This window comes from Atractosteus spatula, chromosome 1 (assembly GCF_055471065.1).
Source record: "Atractosteus spatula isolate fAtrSpa1 chromosome 1, fAtrSpa1.hap1, whole genome shotgun sequence".
NCBI lineage: Eukaryota > Metazoa > Chordata > Actinopteri > Semionotiformes > Lepisosteidae > Atractosteus > Atractosteus spatula.
This window is the reverse complement of record NC_142706.1, coordinates 11,214,178-11,236,445: the sequence shown is the minus strand read 5'-3', so window position 1 is coordinate 11,236,445 and position 22,268 is coordinate 11,214,178. Positions and strand designations below refer to the sequence as shown.

Genomic DNA, 22,268 nt, shown 5'->3' with positions numbered 1-22,268 from the left:
AGAACCGAGACAACTAAACAGTTTTCCTTATAAAAGACTTTTATTTGCCACAGCCCTTATAAGCTGTGTAGTACCTTTTCATAAGGTACAAACATGGCAAGCAGAGAGAGGCTGAACCTTTAGAATTTGGATTCTTTTTTAATGCACAAGTATACTGCTGTATATGCCGCTGGTAAAAGCCATTTTTTCCCTTTAGAGCTGAGCTGACTTCAGAACAAGAGTTTGAGCAGGGTCCCTACTGATTCAGACCAGCCTGGCTGTAAATTTTCTCAAAATGTCACATCATCTCTGGCACACACTGTGCTGTAGGCGGTATCAGTAGTGACGCTGCTCAGAAAGTAGCTTGACAGACTGCTAACTGTGCATTTGCGTTGCTTGTAAGAGCCCAGAAATTTAGGAATGGATCAGATATACCTATACCACCTCCTCGCAAATTTGAATTTGATTTATAGAGACTACTTTTGTGCATTCAACAGTCATGTGGCAACACAGAATGGGATATCTACTAAGGATCACAAAAACTAAAGGTGTATCCTTGGGCTATGCGTGGTTTTTCAGGCGCTGCTTCAAGATCCATCTCGGACAACGAAAATTGGTCGTTTCCAGTTGGAACCGGTTTCAACAGTTAAAGTGATTTTCTTTGTCTTTTTAGAATCTCCACCTCTCTCCCAAAACAAATGGCGAAAATGCTCAATATTTTGTTTCTCATTTCTTCGCAAACCAGGAAGGCTCTGTGATCCAGTAAATGTGCCCAACACTGCGGGTGTCTTTCTTCTTGTCTAGTGATTTTCTCCATTTCAAGAGCCCAGATCATTGTTTCAGGAGAGTTTCGGGTAACATGACGGCAGACAGGGCCTCCAGAGTCTCTTTAGTGGGAAAAGGCACCAAAACATTAGAAACTTCCGGTAAAGTAAACCTTCCATTTAAATAAAGATAGGTATCATAAACATTGAGAATTTGCTCAGTTTTAAGTCTTAAAAGTAGGTATACTGTAGTATCCCCTACACATAGTAGTTTCCTTGTGCTTTAATGAGCAACAAACTTGAAATAAAATAAAAACTTTCATTGCACTTTATGCACCATGGGTTTCAGGGCCTGGAGGCACCAACGTTGCCTGATGGTTTCGCCTCTCAGCTCTCTGTTCTTTTGTTGACACAGTAGCTGAATAATGGGTGAGCGCTTAACTTGGCTGTTTTATTCGTTTTTAGGCAATGCATTTTTCTGAAAAAGTTTTTTTCGGTAAAAGACGAAACTTATATTGCCATTTGGAATGAAAACGTAAGGGACAAGCATACTCCAAGACCAGCGCTGTACACGACACCTATAACATTCAGAATAACTCTAAAACAGGCTACGTGGGTCGAAAGGCCTTATTTTATTATTACATTTCTATTACATTTCTTTTTCACATGAGAAGTAATGTCTGGCAATAGTGTTTCTCCTGCATATATTTTTGGGTGCCAATCACAGTAACAGTTTTCTGTTATACGATGCGCCACGTTAGCATTATGGTGGAATTCTGTGGCTTAGAAAGCCCATGTTTTAAATGTTTTAAATGCAGGAGCTGGGAGTTGTTATTTTTGGAACACTGCCCCCCCCATTCCCCCCATATGCACACACAAACTTTGCTTCACAAGAGAACGAATTTGGAATTCTGCTGAAAGCTGGTCTGCTTCAGGGACACAGCTGTTATGAACTTGTTTTAAAGGTGGGAGCTGTGGTTGACTCCATACATATTTGATGCGCTGTCAGAATTGCTTGGCTTTTTGGATGCCTTCGGCTAGCTCCACTGTTTTTTTTTTTCCCCCAGTTTTGTTCCTTGTTTTAAATATTGGTTAAAAGTGTTTCTTGAAATTCTCCGATTTTATATCAACCTTTGGTATTGTCTTTCTGGTCCTGACTGGAAATAGACATAAGACTAGACTAGCTAAACTAACTTAACATCAGCTTGTCCAGGTGATGGATAAATGGAATTTGAGAAAGCGGTGGTTTTCGCTTAAATCAGACTAAAGCAGACTTTTCTTCACATGTACCTAATGTGGCAGTTGCCTGGAGAAGAGGAGAGTGCTCTGTATCTACAGCAGTAATATGGGTGATACAAAGTCTGGCATTTAATTGAGGTCCCTGATCTTTTTTGCAGCAGTTTGTCACCTGCCATTTTTCATGCTTTGCACGGTTTCTCGTGTCTTTTATGTTTTTGCACAACTCCAAAGGGATGGAACTGGCCCTTTCTTGGCCTGCTGCTGCTCCCAACACTGTTCGAAGGCTTGACATACTGCCTGAAATGGCATTAGAAAGAAGAGTTTTTTTCTGGGACAGCGTGAGTATAAGCTACTGTGTGAAGTCAGTACTCTACTGGGTGGACAAGGTCAACATGTAAATAAAAATAAACTTTGTTTTATACAGTATAGCCCTTTAAAGGTGGCTTCTCAAAGCGCTTTACAGAATGACAACAGCAACAACAACAATTAAAAATGCACAGTAAACAATAAAATATAAAATAAATTAAAAAAAGATAAACACGATGAGAATACACAGAGGAAACAGTAGATGGTGGTACTAAATAAAGTAGGAGCAGAGGGGTAAATAATGGAACCAGTTCAGTAAAGGCTCTTCTAAAGAAGAAGGTTTTGAGTCTGGATTTGAAGGAGTTTAGAGAAGGTGATTCTCTGATATCCTTGGGGAGAGAGTTCCAGAGCTTAGGGGCATAACAGGACAAGGCCCTGTCACCCATAAAGTGTTGACGGGCTTGGGGGACAGTAACGAGAGCAGAATTAGAAGAGCGAAGGTTGCGAGGTGGGGAGTAGGGCGATAATAGATCAGAAAGGTACAGTACTGAGGTGCCAAGCCATGCAGAGCCTTATAGGTGAGCATAAGGATTTTGAAGTCGACGCAAAACTTGACAGGAAGCCAGTGCAAGGACTCCAGGATAGGAGTCATGTGATCACTTGCGCTAGACCTGGTCAGGATTCTGGCTGCGAGTGGAGCATTACAGCAGTCAATTCAGGAGGACACAAATGTGTTGATCAGCTTTTCAGCCACAGTTAGTGATAACATACAGTAGCTTCTCTGCAGAATTCACTCTTTCCACAGTTGACTAATGTTTCCGTTCTTCTGAAGTTATATTAACGCTGCAGCAGATGTTACTGCACTTTCGCCAGAGATGGAACTCCCTGCAACTTCTTCTCGTACAGTACAGTGGTCTCAACACAAGGCATCACTCCTCTGCTGAGATCTGTCAATCAGCCCCAGCCTGTTCCCAACTTACTCTTTCAGAAGCATCAGGCTACTCCACCTCCATTTACATCTTGCAGGTTAAAAGACTTTGTAGGGAAGTGAATAATGGAGAGAAAGATATCCACTAAAATTAACAGAGGTAACCTGTACAGTGAAGTAAAGGATGCTTTATGTGGAGTTACAGAAATGTAATGTGTAATGATATATTTTTGGAACCTCACAACTCATTCTTTAGGGATAATATTTTCCTTAGAAATATTTCTGCACTGTCTTGACCTCTTTGAACAGAGAGGCTACTAGTCAGAGCAAGAGAGGGACTTACCTGTTCTGTAGGTATTGTACAATAGCTTGTTGTGGTAATGTGTGAGTTTGCTCTCTGTATTGACCAGTGGGTGGCAGTGTTCGCCAGTCTATCTGTATTTTCCAGCTGTCATAATGTGTAGCCGCAAATCTGCTTTCATGATATTTCAGAGTGGCCTTTCATACTGCAAGGTTGAGGGAGGGAAGTTAAATTGGTTTGAAATCTATTTTATTTTGGCATCCCTCATCAAAAAGATAACTCCAACATTTGGAATGTTACTCACATCTTATCCCGTCCTGATCCTGTAGTTGAATTACTCTTCTTTTACTATTTGCTGTGAAAATGGTTCATTTTCTAAAGGCCCAAAATTCCATCTAGAAATATAACGGAAAACCTTTGTCTACTGTGCAGTATTAAGAAGTACATTCGTGAATCTCCAGCCCCTGATTTCTGTGTTGTTCCTAGTTTCAACTTCTTATCCTTAGCAGAATATTGATCAGAGCCCCCTGCAGACTTGATGAAAGAGGAAAAAGATCTGACCAGGCTCTTATAGGCACTCTTAAAAATTCACCTCACCTGTATCTGAGAAGTTACGAGCTTTGTCAAAAGATGGCAGCTTTTCAATTCTCCTGCTTCTCCCTCACAGAAACCCATTTTGTTGGGTAGTTCTAAAATTTAGCTGCAGCACTCATCCTGGATTATGTCTGTATGCAATTTGAAGGTTTTTGTTTGAATATTTTATCCGGTACACGGATATGCTAAAGATGTGGGTCAGAGCTTGTACGCCAAGGACTTCTCATACATTACCCTGAGTGCACAAAATCAGCTATTCAGCCTGAAAGCAAAGTAGGCGTTGGAGGAGAAAACACTGAAGAGCTGCTTGATGTGATGGCATTCATTCAATTTTAGTTTGTGCTCCTTTACTTGACTCTTTAGTTTAAGGTCCTGTTCTAGTGAGAAAGGCAAGACCAGCTTGATGGCTCCCCGAGTTCTCGCGTTTTCTGAAAGCAGAGCCCGAGACGGTGTTGCAGTTTTGCAGGACGGAGACTTTGCTGATGTAGAACAGGCCGGCTTCTTCTGTTTCTTAATACGCGTTTGCCTTTTGGGAAACCCCCTGGTGGGGTTGAGTAGACTTGAGCACAGCAGCGATTTCCAGCGTCTGCTGCAGGCCTCCCAACTTCTCTGACCAGCAGTGGTCCGTTGTACAGAGAGCGTGTCCGATAGATGGGGCTGAGTGAGGACGACAGTCCTCTGGGCAGTCATTAAACTGGAGATGGGACATTGTTTAATCGGCCTCATGTCCTCGAAGCCCCACAGCCTCTCCCGTTTGGGGGAGAGAGAGTGGGCAGGAGCCGCTTGTCTCCAGTGAAGCAGAAAGAACTCCACCCTGCAGATACTCCCCCAGGGAACAGACAGAGATGTAGCACAGGGGGGGAACATGGTTGCCATTTTGGAAGAGCTTTTTTTGTCTGAAGGATCCTTATCGTGCTGTAAACGTAAGGCAAAGAAACATCACAAGTTGCGTTGACTTTAAAAGAAACAAAGGGCTTTACGATTTTAGATTTTGCCTGTCAAGCCTTATATATGTGCAGAAGTATGAATTCCGTGTTTTGTGGCATTTTGTTGCAGTGCAAGGACAGGAAAGCCAATATTGAATTCACCTCTCTGCGTCTACCGGAACGGTTTTCAAAAGGACAAGCACCGGCTGATAAAAGCCCTGGGTCCTGAAAGTGACCCATTCATCACGATATCGACACTGTTTCATCAGTTAGGCCTTGCCCAGGTGCAAGCAGTGTTACTGATTATTCTGTAGTCATTAATATAATATTGGCAGCCTTACAGTGATGCTGCATTAGCAAGAGGATGTTAAATGTCATTGTCTAGTGCTCTCATTGACTTTTCTTGCTGCTGGAGTCACGTTCTCGAAGTACAGTTGTCCTATGATTTATAAATGGGTTGCGCTAAAACAGAGAAGTCTGTTTCACCTAAATAAAAGGGAAGCTATTGTGTAATTGCTAGGCTCCTGAGATAAACTGGCAGGTGCTGGTGAAAAGAAAGATTCTGTTCCCTCCCTAGCTATACGCCTTGGAAGACTGAACAGCGCTGTTGCCGCTGGTCATGTGTGCAGGTTATTCCTGTTTATCGGATTAAAAGCAGATCTTTAATTTAATTCCAGATATTTGGATGTCGGTTCCTGTATAAAGCGCACCTCACCTCAACAAGTTCAGAAAGTGAAGTTCATTATTTCATGCCTGCAGGTCTGTGACAAAATAAAACTAGTGACAAAAATGGGCAAAGAACTAGCAGAAGTCAGTTCCTTGCCCTTTGGTGATGACGTTTATACAGACGTGGCTTGAGGCGTTGGCCACTCTGATCTTCAGAAGTGTAGCCTTAATATTTGCTGAGTGGCTGCTCACCAGGACTCTTGTGTTAACGATGTTTTGGGGGATTCTGGGCTGCTGTTACCGTAGTAACAAGCACCTTGCCTCTCTGTTGTCCTTTAGTGCTTTGCGGTGCGCTCTCTGGGCTGGGTGGAGATGGCTGAGGACGACTTGGCCCCAGGGAAGAGCAGCGTGGCCGTGAATAACTGCATCCGACAGCTGTCCTACTGCAAGAATGACATCCGGGACACCGTGGGCATCTGGGGAGAGGTGAGGAGTGGCTGCTGATTATTCCAAACCAGCCATCGGCCAGCGGTCTCCGTCTTTGAGAGTTAGACCAGAGGAGCCATGTAGGACAACTGCAGTTGGAGCTGCATCTCTTTCTTTGCTAGAGTCTAAATTCAGTCCTCAGGGGCTCTGGGATTGTCTGGTTTTTCATTCAGGCTAATACTGCTCCATGAACAATTCACTCATTGAAATGTGACTAACCTTTGACCCTGATGTTTACCTGTTGTCTGAAATGAGAACACAAGGTGAGATGGAGCGACTTGGGAAGAAGAGTTCTCGATGTTTTCAGTCCCAGGAAGGGTACAGGAGAGCACAGGTGACTAGCTAAGAAGCTGAATTGTTCCTTGTCACTGAGAGACAATGTTTTGGTTAGTAAAAAGATTCTTTTGATTGGTTCCATTGGAATAGACCAGGCGGTCGGTCAAACTGGTTGACTGAAGTTTAACCTTATCCCAGGCTCAGTTTTAAACAACTCTTCAATGAACTGACCTGTGGCAGGCTGTCGTTGGACCTCTCTTGTTAATTTCCTCTTCCTTGCTTTTCAGCAACAGCATGTAATGTAATCTCTCCTTTAAGACCCTGTCAGTTTTGCCTTTCTGAAGTAAATTTCCTTGGAAGGGAGTTCCTGTTTCTGAAGCGGGCAGCACATCCAGGAGCATTACGCAAATGTGGAGCGATCTGGCCCAAAACCTTGAAGTCTTTGAAGCACTGAGGTGGCAGGAAGGAAGCCACAATATCGTTTGATATCCCTTTAATACTGATGCTAAAGACTATGAAAATAAGCTCCTCGAGGATGTGGAGTGGAAACAATTTTAAAGAGATGTGCAGTGACTGGTATCTTTGTAGCTTAGTCATTTTGCTGTTGAACAGTCTTAGATGTGGCATCTCAAGACCTTAAATACATGTCTCTGGAAGCGCAGTTTCCTTTCTATATGTTTACCCTCAGGGTGGGCTGTCATCTTCACAGAAATTACAGCCTTGAGCCACTGTCTTTTCATGTGGAGATTTACGTTTTTCTGATGTTAGGCAGACAGTTGTAGATTTGCCACAGGCCCTACCTATGGGTTCTGAATTTCATTCATTATTATATACAGCGCCCTCCGAAGGTCCTGGGCCGACAAAGTCCAAACTCCCATTTTTGTTTCCATTCAAGCAATGTGTATTAATAATAATAATAATAATAATAATAATAATAATAATAATAATAATGAGCTTCAGTGGGCTACCAGAGCTGCAGTGTGAGAGAGACTGCTGTCTATATCATATAAATTATGTTAATATAAATGATAAAGAACATGTAATATCGCTTAATTCTGGGGGACTTCCACACGGATGAAATCATCAATAAAGATGAGTGGGGTTCCAGAGACGGCCGTGCATCTCAAATGATCACAGAAAGTCTGGTGAGCTCGGTTGGTCACAGGTTTCATGAAGTTACTGCATCCAAGGGTTATCCAACCACATGCATGATTAAACATTTACATAAGACTGAATGTGTCCCTGTACTTCTTATCACTTGAACAGAAAGCATGGTTTTGTTCAAATGCGATCGAATGTTTGCGAGGGAGACGCAACATACAAATTCGCATTGTATGCGTAGTCCGCCCTGTGTTCTCTTGGGGCGTCGTGCGTTCTGATATAAAGGGCTTTGGCTTTGCAAGCTCTCCACTGAGGCTCAGCCGCTGAAGACAGTTACTCCGTGTGCAGGTGGTGATCCTTGGGAGAGGCTGTATTCCTCATGGCACCGCACCCCACTGGCAGATCCACCAGGGATCGGGCTCGGGTTGGGCCAGTAAAGGCTTCCTTGGCTACAGCCCATGACCCTTTGGCGGCTGCTTTTGCACGTGATGTTTGCGAGAAATCTGTTTGTCGCTGTGGATTTTGCAGCAGGTGATGGGAAATGTCTCATGGCATTTTTGGGGGTGCTCTTCTGCCTGTGCAGTCCGGCAGAAGAGCACCCCCAAGGTGTCCAGAAACGATTGGCGATGGCACATTGTGGGTGTCCGGCCTAAACACAAACAGCTGTTTCAGAAGACTTTGATTTACCCTGGACCAAAGGTGAAACTAAGAAAGCAATTTAAATTTCCAATGGCTGGATGATGCTGCTGATAATAATAAAATATTAATAATAATTCCTTACACTTTTTCTGGACACTCCACTCAAAGCACTTTACAGGTAATGGGGACTCCCCTCCACCACCACCAATGTGCAGCCCCACCTGGATGATGCGACGGCAGCCATAGTGCGCCAGTACCACACTCAGCCACCACACTCCAGTTATCAGTGGGGAGGAGAACAGAGTGATAAAGCCAATTCATAGATGGGGATTATTAGGAGGCCATGATTGGTAAAGGCCAGGGGGAAATTTGGCCAGGACGCCAGGGTGACACCCCTACTCTTTTCATACCTGTCCTTGATCTTTCTCTCGACGCTGTAGAGGCTTGGTGTTAGTTAAATACAGTCGCAGCCTTTATCTCTCTATTGTTCTGCATGCCTCCCTTCCAGGGCAAGGACATGTACCTGATTCTGGAGAACAACATGCTGAACCTGGTGGACCCCATGGATCGCTCCATTCTGCACTCTCAGCCCATCGTCAGCATCCGCGTGTGGGGAGTGGGCCGGGACAATGGCAGGTGAGGGTGGGTCGACTCGAATATGATGCTGATGGACGGGTCCTGCTGATTGCCTTGCCTCAGTCTTGGAGAGGGCTTCACGATTGTTAAGATTTTTCTTTTAAATTCCTTGTTCTTCTGTCCTGAATGCTTAAAAACGAACGACTCGAGAAGGGGGACTGTTTCTCTGCTGAAGTGCTGTGTATTTTTGTGTAGGTGTGCAGAGCCTGGTTAAAATGTGTTGGTGCATACCTGATGTGAATCTGTGGGCCTGTCTTTTGCTTTTTGTGAAGTGTGCAAAGAAAAATAGTTTAAATCTAAGGGAAATCATGTATGTACAGTATATGTCCGATGAGTATAAAGTGCAAACAGGACTGGCTGTACTGGGGGTTTTGTGTAAAGACCACAAACCCTCCACACTTGTTAAAAATCACATTTTGCTCTATTCTGTAGTGCTTTTCCTCAGTATTTATTGAAGTACAGTGTGTAGCAGGAATATGAAAAATGTTGGTACGTATGCCAGGGGTTGATTGCGTAAATTAATCTTGTCACATTGTCGCTTCTTCAGAAGCTGTGAATCAAATGTAACAGTCAGAACATCTGCCGTTGTTTGAAGGGTTAAGGGGCTTTGATAGTGATTTTTAATATGCAGACGCAGCAGGAGAGCATAACTGCGTGCCAGAAAAAATATCATTTTTCTCTCTTTTTCTTTTTTTGCTCTTATCAGCATAGATTGCATTGATTCTTTTGTTTTTCCACCACCAACTGGTAGAGCCTGCGTCTTTGCTTTTTCCCTCCAAGATGTGGTGTGAGGGTGCCGTGTGAAATTACAAACAAACAATGGCAGGAGACTTTCCATCTTTAAAAAAAATCACAGGTTCAAGGGCACTGGTCACATCAGGGCTCAATGCTAATTTAATTTAGCTGTTGTGGGCCTCCACGTCCAAGTTGCATTTCCGAAGAAGGCCATGTGTCTCACCCATTCCTGTTCTTTTTATGAGAGTTGGTTGGAAACAATACAATTTTGGAGACGCAGTGGTTGAATTAAACGAGCACCATGGCACAGTCCTACATCCATGATCGCTGTATGGGGACCTTCAGTGATATCCTAGTCATCGCCTGAGACTCCCTGTTATTGGCGAATATATGCGAGTTATGAGAAATCATCTGACAGGCCATTGCACACAGCTGCAATGTTTTGAATACAACTGGCCAAATCAGTCTCTATACGCATGGTCATTCTAATGAGCTGTGATAAGATAAATATGGCACGGCTTGGATTCTTTTCAGCTGCCAGATGTTGGCGCCTGGATAGATGGATAAGAAGGATAAATATGCCTGCACACAAACACTCTGAAGAGAGCTCAGTAAATTTCTGAAGATCAGTGGGACATTAAAGAACAAAGACGTTTAAAATATGGATTTGTCATGCTGAAAGACACCCTCTCTTGATTTAGGTGACACTTAATGAGTCGTAGGCTCTTTCTGGGTCTCTTTCACTCATCGATTTCCAAGTCTCTGGTCATTCGTTGAGAATGATGTCAAAGCTCAGTGGTTCAATGGAAAAACACGCTACCTCTTTTCTAACCATGCTCTGGAGACGTGGGTTCATGTCATTCTGGGACATCATGAGATGGCAGCCCTGTAAGGAAATATTTTTGGCAACACAGCTTGAAACGCAAAAAGGCTTCTGCGGTATACTTTCAAAACACCCATTAACTGTTAACTAACATACACATTGCCTATATTTTCCTTTGGACTCCGAAGTTTTCACACACTCGTCACTGCACGTGCCAAGGGTTGATTTGCAGCAAAAATCTTTTAAAGTCTACCAGCTTTAAAAAAATAATGATACTCTTGGTTTCAGAATTCCTGTGGGTTCCTTAGAGCATAGAGGCAATGCTTTTTGGCACTGGCATTTCGGAAAAGTGCATGTGCATTTCGAAAATGAGGAAAGGTTTTACATTGGATTTCAGATATTGTCGTTCATATTTCTTAGAAGTGTGAGCTTCTGTATGGTTATGCCTGCATATATCCGTAAATCCCATACAGAGACAGAACAGTTGTGTGGTGCTGCCCCTTAAATGAATGAAAAGATTGAAAAATGTGTGAAGCCTTTAGTAAATTGATAATACTTGATTACAGCAAAGTGGCTTTGCAGTGCTGCTCTGGTTTAGAGGATAAAAAAAATGTTTAGCATATTTTTGTAGAAATACTTCTTAGTTTTTACACTTTTGGATCGCAGTTGTGAGGTGGAGTACCCCATTTTGTAATGGGTGTTCAACCTCTTTCGTATTGAATGTGGAGCATTGATCAGTTTGGTTGGTAAAAGGAGACCTGACAATCTTTGTTGTTAGTAGAGAGTGGCCAGGGTCATGTGGTTTAGTCTGACATGTCTGAAGAGAACACCTGCTTTTCAAGTCACTTGTGTGTTAAAGACATTAAAATCTTTTTTTGCATTTAGTTCTGGAGACACAGAGACAGTTGGCATCCCTGATTCTGTTGTATTGTAATGTTCCCTCATGATGGTTGAAGTGCCAATTATGATATGGTCTTGTGACAGTATCTGTAGAAATAGGCCGGTCAAAGTCAACAAACACACACACAGACAGTTGTGAGGTTCAGAAATCATCGTAACACCTTTATTTGCAGTGCAGTGAAACTTAAAACACCACAGCCAACCAAAACCCCAACGAATGCCGAAGCTTTTCTGAGCTCCTGACCACACTTCTTCCTGAAGTCCCTCTCTGTCATGGCCGCACACTCGCTGCTTACCAGCCTCCCAGCAAACCGTCAGGCCTCTCCCAGACTCTTCAAAACAAAAGTTTCTTTCTCTCTCGGAGACTCTTCCCAGACACGCCAAGTTTCGTTCTCGCAGAATCTCAGCGATTGAGGCCTTTCTAAAACAGACAGAACTCATAGATCCTTGGTCCTTGGTCAGTCCTTCTCCTGGTGAGTGGTATACACAATGAGGTCCTTACCAGGCCTGTGCTCTCACGCAATTTAATCAAGGTGTAATTGGCCACTTACCCCTTAATTACCTTCAGCATAGAGGTAACTTTTAAAAGCCTGTCCTGTCTCCTGTGTCCTGTGTCCAAGATTTCCTGAGGCCCAGGTGGCGGCCCTAATTGTGCCCTTAAGGACTGTGGTTATCTTGTGAAGAAGCCTTACTGTGCATCTTTCAAGCCACTTACTCTAACCAGAGCAGGTTTTGGCATTTTAACACGCTGCCGAGTCGAGCTGCTGCAGCAGTTAGTCCCTCACCTAATTAAAATGGAGAAGGTCCCGTCCTGTCTACCAATACACGCAGCTTCTAAAACACTTACCTTTTTTCTTTTAGAATTGGCATGGTTAGGCTGGGGGAGAAAGGAGTACCTTTTCAGATATCTTTAATGAATGAATCTGACCTTAACTTCTCTTGCTCCATAGATACTTGTATGTTTATTGCTTTAAGAAAAAGAATAAAACTGCTGGCGTTTGTTTTATTTTTTTCCTCTGCTGCCTTTTCAGATCTTGACTCGCGCGCCTTGCTGGCGACTAACAGAGCTATAAAACTAAACCTCACAAAGGCCAGCGGCTTTGTTTCCTCCTTCTTTCCAGAGTCAACTTGGAATTCTAGCATAGGGGCAGCCATTTAAAATGACTAGAACCAAAAGCTATTAAAGTCCCATGGTGACATACCAAAAGCCAGATACTGTAGCTTTAGGAAAGAATGTAAAACCACCGGTACTGGTTTAAAGCCAACCCTCACCCACTTTCCAGACTCCAGTTACGTATCCAGGACTTGATGGCGAGTTTCCATTAGGTACTGCAGATATAAGGAGCCTCTTGTACACAATCACCATCGAGCGCCGATCGATGTTGATTGGCAGGTTGTCGGTTGGTTCTGATCGGCGGGGGGGGGGGGGGGTCACAATTTTGATTTCACAGGGGCAGTCCCTGTCCGCCAGCTCGCGCCGCTCATGCGGGTAGGAAACGGGCACGTCTTTGAAACTTGAAGGGCCGGAGACAACAGGGGAGTTTTGCGGTACTTTGAAGAAAAGATGAAACGCCAAGGCCTCTTTAGAAGTACGAGCAGTAGATGGATAGTGGGAGGGAGGTGAGGGTATTCAAAGCACTGAGCACTGTGTCTGCTGTGATAACTTCTTCAGACACTGTGTTCCGGGACGCTTGATAAGTACTTAGTGAGGTGGACAACAGCAAGGTGGGGCCCAGGAGACGAGCACTGTATGCCGAGAGACGTAGGACAGTACCTCTCACGGCCCAGCAGAACAAAGCTACGTAAAACCAACCAGCTCAGCGCCTCAGACTTACAAATTTCTCCACTGCTGTAGGGCCTGTTTTTTAAAACAAACTGGGTTATCCTAAAGGTCTGAACTGTGAGTTTATCAAGAATGATTCAGCTACACGTTTATATATTTTAGATATAGGGGGCAGGCTTACAGGCCCCATTCAACAACACTGTTTAAAATTTCTCAAAATTGAATTCTAATCTGTGTGCTGTGGATATATGTGGACAAAAGGCTAAATTATTTGTTTTCTCAGACTAATACGAAGTATGACATTATCAGATTTGCCTGTGAAAATGTTTCACAGAATGATGATTATGATTTTCCCGTGGTATTTACAACGTGCTGTTCTCGACACTGGGAATGCACCCACCCCCATAAAGTTGAACAAGATCTTGGTGATTTACTGGCAATTCAGTAAGGACATCTTATGACAGAATGATTCAGAGTTTATTGCATAGTAGCAGAGGTCTCTGACGTGAAATCTCCTTCTGAGTGATGTCTACCTAACCTCTGCCTTAAAACCAAGGCAATTTCCTTATTAAGATTATAAACAATTTCCACAGGTTCATGCGGGTTCGTGTTTCACTGTCAATTCTGAAGACGCCTCCTGGGTTGACAATTTGTCAGTGCCTTTGAGGATTTTGAATACTTGTATCGGGTCCACTGTTCTCTGTTCTTCTCTGTTCAAAACTAAAAAGGTTCAGCCTTCTTGGTTGTAATGAAGAAATGACTAAATTTCTGTGGACTAGGAACTGGCAAGCATAATTATACTGTGAGTGCGTTTCTAGTTAGGCTCCATTTACAGGTTTTTTAGGACTGAATTTTAGACGGAGCTTGATTTTATTCCGTAAGTGCACAACAGTTTGCTTTAGAGTGGTTTCTTTTAGTACTGCCCTCACTGTCTCTGATTTGCCTTTCAGTGTTTTGTCATAGTTTCTACAGTTTGTCAGAGTCTGAATTCATCTGACAGGTTGAACGGACGTGATCCAAAATTGATCATTTATGCAAGACAACATTACATAGCATATTTAGTATGTTGGAGACTGAAAAGAGAGTTATCCTTTTGCCAAAATCCAAATAAATTAGTTTTTTCTATGGCTAATTTGAAAATGGTGCCTTTTTGCATGCAGGCTGAATTAACACCGCACTATCAAAAATGACTAAAAGAACAAACTTTCCCAAAAGAAAATCAAATGAGGCACAAAAGCGACATCACGGTCCTTTTTTTTTTGTTCTTCCCCTGGACAATCCTGTCCTGTTGTGTTTCGATACTCATTCTTGCCAGTTGTGTTCTCCGGTGTAGACTGGCTCCAGCCAAACTGAATGTGACAAAACCATGACCTACCTGCCTCCCACTGGGTGACTCAGGCCAAGACTGTTCTCTCCAGGCCTTAAGGCATTCACGTCTTCAGGGCTCAGAAAAGTTACAAGCTCCTTTCCAATAGTAATGGAAAAGCTTTGTAAAAGAAGAGATGTTTGTATTGATGATAAGATATATTGTAGAACGAAAGGCTAGAATTGTCCTAGAGCTGTGTTGACAGATGTTTGTTCAGTGCATGGTTATATGTTTGTAGTACAGTATAAACACTTTGTCAGCTAATGAAGGATCATGTAATGATTTCTTATTGTTTGATTCTGATTCTGACTGCCAAAATATACTGTAAGACTGATTAAATAAAGAGATCTGCTGATGAACGTTGAATCCTCTAATGTGTTTGCTTTGAGGCTGTGGATGGAGCAGTCTTTCAGGCTGTTTTTATGTAGTGTCTCCAGCAAAATTAATTTGACACTTTTGCATTTGAGCAAGTGCAGAATTGTGATTCACTTTTTTTAGTGAGGAGTTCTGGATTTTGAAGACTCAGAGCTCATCTGATGAGTTTCAGTAATCTTAAGCATGATGTAAAAGGTTCGTCAGGTTTTCCCATGTAATATTTTTCATGGGTAAATGCTATAGGGTTGCTAGATGGAGTCTTGTTCAAATGTTTTTTTTTGTTTTGTTTTTTGGAGGCTGAAAGCTCAGGAGTTTTCCTGAAGTTAGTGTGATTCACAGGTTGTATGGCAGAGACACTCATTATATATGAAGCCCTGAGGGGATGAACAGCTTTAGCTTGTTAGTATTTGACTGTTACGTCAGTAGTACTTATTTTTGTGAGTCTGATTGCAGTACACTTGTGTATCATAATGGGAAAAATTGTCCTCTCGTAGTTTTAATTTATATAACAGCTTTCATGTCAACATCTCAAAGCACTATAGAGTAAAAGTAACCATCTCCTGTAACAATACTTTTGCTTATCACTCCTGCACTGAGAAATGTTCTGCTGCATTGAGACAGTAGACATCAATGTCTGCCTCATGTTTGCATGTAAATCTAAGTGGTTGTAACAGCACTAGTTAACACAAAGGAGTTGGATATTTGCACCGAGTTGTCACATACAGATGCTCAATAGAATAGGTCCCAAAACTGAGCCTTGCGGAACACCTGTCAGGTCAGATGCTGTTTGTCCTGTTGTCACAAATTGCATGTGATCAGGAAGATAGGAGCTAAACCAACTAAGAGGACCTCCTGAGATGCCAACAGGTTTCTTCTTGCCAGAGGAGTGCAGGATTGATCATGTCAAAGGTAGAAGGCAGGTTGTCAGGTAGCCTGAATGTAAAAGTTCAAAGAGCTTGTTTGTCATTAAATGGCCTTGAAGCTGGGATGTTACTCCATACACAAGAACCCTGGCTAGGAAGCGATGACTTGAAACTAACCTGTAATTAGACAAGATTTCAGGCTGTGGTTTTGTTTTTCTTTACAAAGGTGTAGCTGCAACAAGACTGAGAGAAAGTAGCACAATTTCAGGTCTACTCTTTGCAGTTTTGTTGAACCTGATTCAGGGTTAAACTTGTACTTTCACCCACATTGCCAGCCCTGTGTAATACCAGAAACTATTCACCACTAATTATGAAACAAATCATATTGTAGCAAATTCTGGGATTTTTGATCCATGTGGTCTTTGAAGAGTGGAGCTTACGTGACATGCAGTTACTTTCACAAAAGGGATCTGATGATGAGATCCGTGCACTCACAACGAAAAGAGCTTTAAAGCGATGGGTCAAAAGTGCATCAGCACCTACCGTCGACACTTGGACCAACCAATTGTGAAAGTGTAATTGAGCCAGACTCCTGCGGTGATGAAGGTCATCAGCTGTTCGTTGGATGTCCTTTTCTGGTTTACCGAGGGCCTTGGTGAAGGGCACCTAGCAGAAAATGAGAGGGTGTTTAACACCTTGTCAAAAAGCAGGGCAGTTCTGCCGTGTAGGCAGTATCGGACCCTGTGTGCGAGACAGTGATTCAACAGCAAGTCAGGCGACTTGTTTTAAAAACTTGAATCCGAGCCAGCCTTTCTCGAATAGCTAGTGGTAGCATGTGATGCATTGTTTTGGTCCCCGCGAGAGAAAAATGCGTTACAATCTTGTAATGTGTAAAAATACATTCCAGACTTGCTAATAGCCAGTACTGTGCAGGATTCACACAGACCTGATAACAGCCAATGCTACTGTATGTGGGAGAAGCACTGACTTGATAATAGTCAATACTATTATGTGGAACTTGAAAGCAGAATTTAGTCATAAACAGCTTTGAATTGTTTTGTCAGGGCAATCGGGCACTTCAGAGCACAACAAAGATTAAAAATGAGAGGAGGCCATTCAGTCATCTAGCCTGTTTTCGTAGTTAGGAGTTAATTGTTTCAGATAACGAAGGGCCTTCTGTTTTAAGTGCACATCAATGCAGTCTCCACTTGTGCGTTCTGGTTTGTGTTTCACTGTGGCTTCTGAAGACGTGTGCTGGGCTGACTTTGCCTGTGCCTCTGAGGATTGGGAATAGAAAATGGACTTCAGCCGGCTTCCTTCTTCATCCTCTCAGTTCTTCCTCTAAGTATCGTCTCTGCTGTTGCTTCGATATTAAAATATTATCCTCCGTTAATATGCTTTAATATTAAAAGCCTTCCTGCCTACAGTTAACACCATTTGAGCTTCTCCTACAACGCTGATTTGCAAAATAGCGGTAACTGTCATCAGTCATCTGTCATCTAACAAAACATCACCTCATTTTGCTTCAAGGTAATTTATAAGGTAATAAGCTGTTTGTAAGGAGTGCTTGTAAAAAGGCTTTTCTGTTCAGTCAATGCAGGTCGATTTCAGGGGAGCATCGACTTTGTCCGTGTCCACCTCAGCCCTCTCATCCAGCCTGTTACTGGTGTGTAGGAAGTGGATACAGAGGGACCTGAGGTGTTTTACTGTAAATAGTTTAGGAAGTGGAGGAATTTTCAGGCAAGGAGATGTTCTGGTCCCATGGAGCGGCAGACTGCATCAGAGCTGCATCACTGCTTGTGCAAATTGCATGCAGCCAAGCAAGCGAATAAACAGACATTGATTTCCCTCCCTCCTTCATTTTCTTCTTCACATTCTCCTTCTCCTTTCTTCTGTGTTTTACTATCTCCATCACCCTTTCAGTGAAGACTTGTTCCCAGATCTGTGCATTCCAACCCAGTGAAACGAGGGCAGCTCAGCCAGAGACACGGGGCAGTGGGACTCCTGTATCGCATTACTAATGTCTTTGCGTCTGCAAAGGGGCTCATTGACGCAGCATTTCTTTCCAAATGCAGCTTGATCCTCCTCACTCCTTGTACACCTAAAACACAACCGGTACATCTAGTACTGCGCACAATGCCATGCTTCCCTGAAGAGTGCTTGTTTGCAAACCTTGTGCAAAGTCAAAATAATACTCCCAATACAAAGAAGGGAGAACCGATGCCATCTCTGGAATTCCTCGGATGTTTCTGCGTGAACGGGGCATTTAGTCAAACTGCGAAACTCTGAAAATTCTCGTGAGGCCTTCACTGCAAGAATACAGATTGTTTCAACCATTTGCATCCTGCATCAAAATGAGACCCACAGCACAGCCTTTGCTTGGCTGCATCGCGAATGGAAATGTGTGTCTCGTTATCATGCCAAATTCCCCTAATTGTTGCAGTAATGCAGTAGACAAAAATGATGATGAAAGGGAATAATTAAAGAAAACGCCTATAATAGCATTTAACATTAAAAAATGAAAGAAACAAATGCATCGTACTTTAAAGGAAGAAATCTGGGATATTCAGGAAGAATGCTAGAGGAAATAATCTTGCCGCTGTACTAATAAGAATCACTGAAAACTGGGTTTTCCAGACTAATTACTAATGTACAAATATGCTGAGATATTTTAATGTGGATAAAACAGATTTTATGGGTATGACATTCAGTATAATTTAGGCCAACCTTTTCTTTTAGAGCTTGCAATTCAGCTATTTTTTTCTAGGTTTTTTTTTATCTGTAGTGCGCTGTGCGTTTTTTCCTCTTTGCTTTTCGAGGCGAGTGGTTTGTTGCTGCAAAACTGGCTTTTCAGAGTTGCCCGAGCAAGTTGCTTGTTAAGATACGTGACAAACGGATGGGAACACAGAATGTCATGAGTAGAAGAAAACTTCATTCAGCAGACACTACTCTTGTGTCTCTTGTGAAGTGTTAATGAACCTGCTGCCCATTTGAACAAGAGCCGAAAGATAATTGAAAACAGGATTACAGTTAACTGGATTTTCATAGAACCAATCCCATTTTTTTACAGCGTTTTCAGCAATATTGTATTTCTATCAAATGTGTAGAATTTGTTTATTTTAAAAGTGGGACTCACTCTGAATAGAAAATGTGTCTTGTAATATTTGATTTGCTTTCGGCTGGTAACCTATGCTTGATTTCCCCGTTTTTTCCTAACCTATATGGGGTAGCTGAAGCACATTTCGGTTTGAGAGGCGTGCGAGGCAGTGCGTGGTGTTATGCGCAGAAACACGCATGGAAACCCACTGAGATCTGCACAGCGGCGGCGGGCCTGAAAATAGCCCCCTCTCCTGCTCTTTGTCTGCTCTGGTTAGTGATGCTCCGCGAGAGGGAGGAGGGAGGGAGGTTAGCGACAGAGACAGGGTGTGAGGGGGGAGGGGGGTTGGTTGCTGGAGAGAGTTTGGCTGGTAGCAGCAGCGGCGGCATTCAGAATCCACTTGATACAAAACGAATGAGCCGCCGGTCTCTCTGGTCGGTGGGGGGGGGGGGGGGGAGTTTGCCACAGGCTGTTGGAAGTACACGGCTCTATCAGGAGCACTTCGCATCATCTGATGCATACCGACCGCCTGGGTGGGTGGGGGTGGTGGTTGTGGGGAGGGGGTGGGGGGTGCAGGAACCAGCCTGATCTCCGAGCGCGTTAGTGGAGACATCTGACGTGCTCCGCATTCAGCTCTCTCTCTCTCTCTCTCTCTCTCTCTCTCTCTCTCTCTCTCTCTCTGTTTCTGTTTCTCCATCAGTCGCACTCCCCTTTCCCACTTCCACTCTCTGCGGTGGAAGACAGGAGGATATTGGGAAGTGTGAGAGGCGAGTGAGCGGGACCCGGGTTTAAAGAGAGCTGTCCTTCTGCAGGAGGGGGCTACGGTTTCACTAGACGTGAGGGGGGGTGGGGGGAGAGACTAAAAAAGAGAGAGGACCATCATTCCGTAACCCGTCGTAGAAGACGCACGCTCTGCTCCGGTGATGTGGTTAATGACCCAGGGAATGGCAGGATGCGAACGTAGGACTGGCCGTGTGTTTCACTGAGTGTGAGTACTCCAGCTGCTCTATTCTGGTGCCCTGCTGTCGTGATGCTGCGGGGGTTGGCGATGTTTCTGGCGCTCGTTTCTGTTTGTAACTCAAGACGTTAAAACCAAGTCAAGTCCTTGGCTGGTTTTGAGGGGGCGTGTAAGGAGATACACAGTCACAGGAGAAGAGTTGTCTCTCCCTGGGCAATTCCAGTGTATCTAGCGCTGCCAGTGCTGGTTGTAAAGCTCTCCTGTATATGAGAAAAGTTGGCAAAGGCTGTCTGAATTTCCTGAAAAGTCACTGGGAATTTCGGTAGGACCGGAATTCAGAGATTGGATTATAAAAGTTTACTTAGCCTGATGTTATTTCTCAGAGACCTCAGCTTCTGATTTGTTTTGTAACAGAATGGCTTCTGTTTCGTGTACTTCATATCTGATATTTCCTTTGGTAGTTTTTAAGTACTAACTGACAGACAACTAATGTTTAAACTCTCGACTTCATGCCTGTGGAAGGAAAGCAGTGACCTGCTTCCTTCAAAAAAATCTTCACAGACTCGTGAGTTGATCCGTTTCAACTAGTTTACTGCTGTGTCTGACATGGTCAAAACCATTGTGAAATAATGAAAGGAGGAGTACGTGTCAGCTTCTAGCTCTGTTTGATTAATGCAAAGGGTCTGGCTGTTAAATTGCATGTTCTAGTTCTTTGGCTAATGGCAAGAATAACTGTGACTCTTCTGGAGGAGAATACCACTTATAATTACCATTAAGAAAATGTCACACAGCCTAGTGTTGGACTTGACAACAGGCACTGCTGAGTGCATCAGTACTATGTGCCATGCAGCCCAGCTTCACAGAAAGAGCTTCGTTACTCGGAGGCAGCACAGACCCCCTCTCTCTCAGCCTGTAGTAGAGAGCAGGCGTAAAAGCAGTTCCTTTCACCTCAGTCAGTAAAAACTCACTGCAGGGTTTCGAGCTTGACAGGATTAATGGTGGTGCCGTGAAATGAAAGATTAATGTTCTAGGAGTTAAAGTGAACAGTTACAGCAGAGAGATGCACTTGGGAATATATACAACTGGCACAAAACAGCCATTTGAATTAAATGACAAGGCATATTACCATGGGGTACATGGCTACTGGTGTGAGCAAGAGGTTAGTCTGTGAGAGGAATAGCGGCAGAACATGAGCACAAGATTCAACCAGCGTTGTGATTTCAAAGTCTTTTGTGATCCATTTTTTTGTAACCAAGTACCTTTTGCAAAAAAAAAGAGAGAGAAAGATTGCGCTTTCCTGGAAAGACCGAATATTGAAACCAGAAAGCAAGATAACTGCCCGGCTCGATTGATTACAAAAGCCTATCCTCTGCTCTGCCCGAAGGCTGGGTTTCTCAGAGGTGCTACTGTACAGCAGCCCTGTCTTGAAGTTGTACCTTGGCATTTCAGGAGAGGATGTGTGGTGGTGAATCCAAGCGTTAACATGCATTGCCACCAGTCTGCATCATTAACCTTTCATTATTTAATGAGATTTCCTTGTCTCTTGTTCCTCCAGCGCTGGTGACTAGTCCCAGCAGAGAGAGGGTGTTAAAACCTGTCAGTGTTCCTCCATACATTATACACGCACAGGCACTGATAGAGTCCCTGCTGTGTAATGAAGATTTCTTTCTTGTTTTCTATTTGCACTAAAGCTAATCTGTCTTGATTTTATGTTGCCAAAAGCCGTCACATCAGCTGGACAGAAAATGTGAATCCATTCCATTTGGATGGACACTCACTTAATCTGGGACACTGTCATAAATTACGCCTCCACATCCTGACACCTCTGAATTGCTGGATACTTATCTGCCTTTAATTAAGTTTCTGATGATTGAGTTGAAAACTAGCTTTGCATCTGGGTGCTGGTGGGGAAAAATGGACTGTGGTTTTCAGCTCTCGGAAATTGATGGCCTTGTTGGAAGAGCTGTTTGATTTCACCTCCTCTTGTCTCTGAAGGGGTGAGGATTAGATTAGAAAACCCGCATGTTTGGGCCTGTGGGTGACTTCACTGGGATTTGAGTTTTTGAATAGTTCCTGTAGCAAGGTAGTAAAAAAAAACACACAGGACTGTTGTGTAGTTTCAGTAAAAATGGCCATTTCCGTTTTATCCCAGATCACCAAAGGTTCTGAAGAATCTGTCCTGGGATTTGGCTCTGCTTTGTGGAGGATCATTTAAAATACTCGCCTGATTCCATCAAGTAAAATTGAGCTCCTTCAACAGCAAACACTAAAATGAATCATAATGTAATATTTATTAATACTCTTTTTCCGCATAAATGAAATATGCCTTCAGTATTCTACCTCTGGTGTTGTGATAGTGGGTTCTTCATACCCTGAATTAGCGTTGGCCAGCTTGTGCTGTTACAGCCAAACTGGAAACAAACTATATAGATGCACTGGGGTGTCTGATAATCAATAGGCGTTTTTATTGAGGTACATAGATCGTTTTACACAGCTTTCAATGGTGTAAATGAGCTACAATTTGCAT

General features: G+C 43.2%; 1 protein-coding gene across 12 annotated transcripts in view; it reads left to right on the top strand.

Moving 5' to 3' along the window:
- The window catches only part of LOC148840603 (amyloid beta precursor protein binding family B member 2-like), a 140,678-nt gene that overhangs the window by 87,541 nt on the left and 30,869 nt on the right, over nt 1-22,268 (top strand). For all 12 annotated transcript variants that reach the window (XM_088911179.1, XM_088911259.1, XM_088910728.1 and 9 more), the window contains 2 exons: nt 6,043-6,189; nt 8,714-8,841. In XM_088911179.1, the coding sequence (XP_088767305.1) occupies nt 6,043-6,189; nt 8,714-8,841 (275 nt within the window). The remainder of the gene's footprint in view (nt 1-6,042; nt 6,190-8,713; nt 8,842-22,268) is intronic.